General features: G+C 33.3%; 1 protein-coding gene across 1 annotated transcript; it reads left to right on the top strand.

The window, feature by feature from the left end:
* Positions 1-50: 50 nt before the first annotated feature.
* Positions 51-869, top strand: LOC119588985 (the record flags this gene model as incomplete). Its single annotated transcript, XM_037937587.1, is given in 1 exon segment — positions 51-869. A coding segment is annotated over 1 exon segment (132 nt), but the record flags the coding sequence as incomplete, so codon positions are not given.
* Between the last annotated feature and the right edge of the window lie 11 nt (positions 870-880).

Here is an 880-nt window from a genome sequence, read left to right as displayed (position 1 = left end):
AAATGAATTATATATGATTTTGTATGCAAAACTGTCACTGTGCATTTCAGGCCAGCTCCCAGCTCCTCATTGAGTCGCTGAATGAAGTAACGGGCATCGCTGAAAGAGTACGTTTGAGATCGGAGAGCATGTTAAGCTGCCTTGACTTACACATATCCGTCCATGAAAACATCAACAAATAGTGGAGAATTTCCCTTTCTTCACAGATTGCATGATGTTGCCTTTCTATTTGTGGAACATAATGTTAAAAAAATATATATTTTTTATCATTCCTTTTGTAGCTTCTTGGGCTATAAGCTCTTTAAGATTCTGGAGATGTGGAGCCAATTTAACTGAGGTTTGGATTTTTTTTTGTTGTGTCAAAAGGACTTCCAAATAGAATATTAAAGCTGGCAAGAGATAATTTGTATAGTAATCTCATTTTATGATTTTCTTTGATGAGAGATCTTATGAAGAGGAAGATTTTGGTAAAATGCAGATCTGGTAGAATTATGCATCTGATATAACTATGCTTTTTTCTATATATAGATATTACGTTGTCTCATACCAGTTGTTTTTACAGTACCTGTCTTTTGTTTGTCTCATAGATGTGTAAGACTATTTCACATTGTTTTAGCAGATTGCTTAGAATGGTGAAATGCTGTGAAAAAAAATACTGAAATTGTTGAAGATTATGAAAAAGATGTAAAGTGAAAAAAAAAAAATATATAGTAAACTTAGTGCATTTTCCCGATAACCAAAGGCACTCGTACAAATCCTGTCAGCACAGTATTTTAGAATGTAGGATGTAGGATGAAGGTGGCCATACTAAAAACTTTCATATGATGCTTGTAGATTATTTTTGTAAAGGTAGTACAATGTGAGAATGTGTGTGTGTTAG

Source organism: Penaeus monodon, chromosome 24 (assembly GCF_015228065.2).
Source record: "Penaeus monodon isolate SGIC_2016 chromosome 24, NSTDA_Pmon_1, whole genome shotgun sequence".
Taxonomy (NCBI): domain Eukaryota; kingdom Metazoa; phylum Arthropoda; class Malacostraca; order Decapoda; family Penaeidae; genus Penaeus; species Penaeus monodon.
The sequence above is the reverse complement of the archived record's forward strand: the minus strand, read 5'-3'. Positions and strand labels throughout refer to the sequence as shown.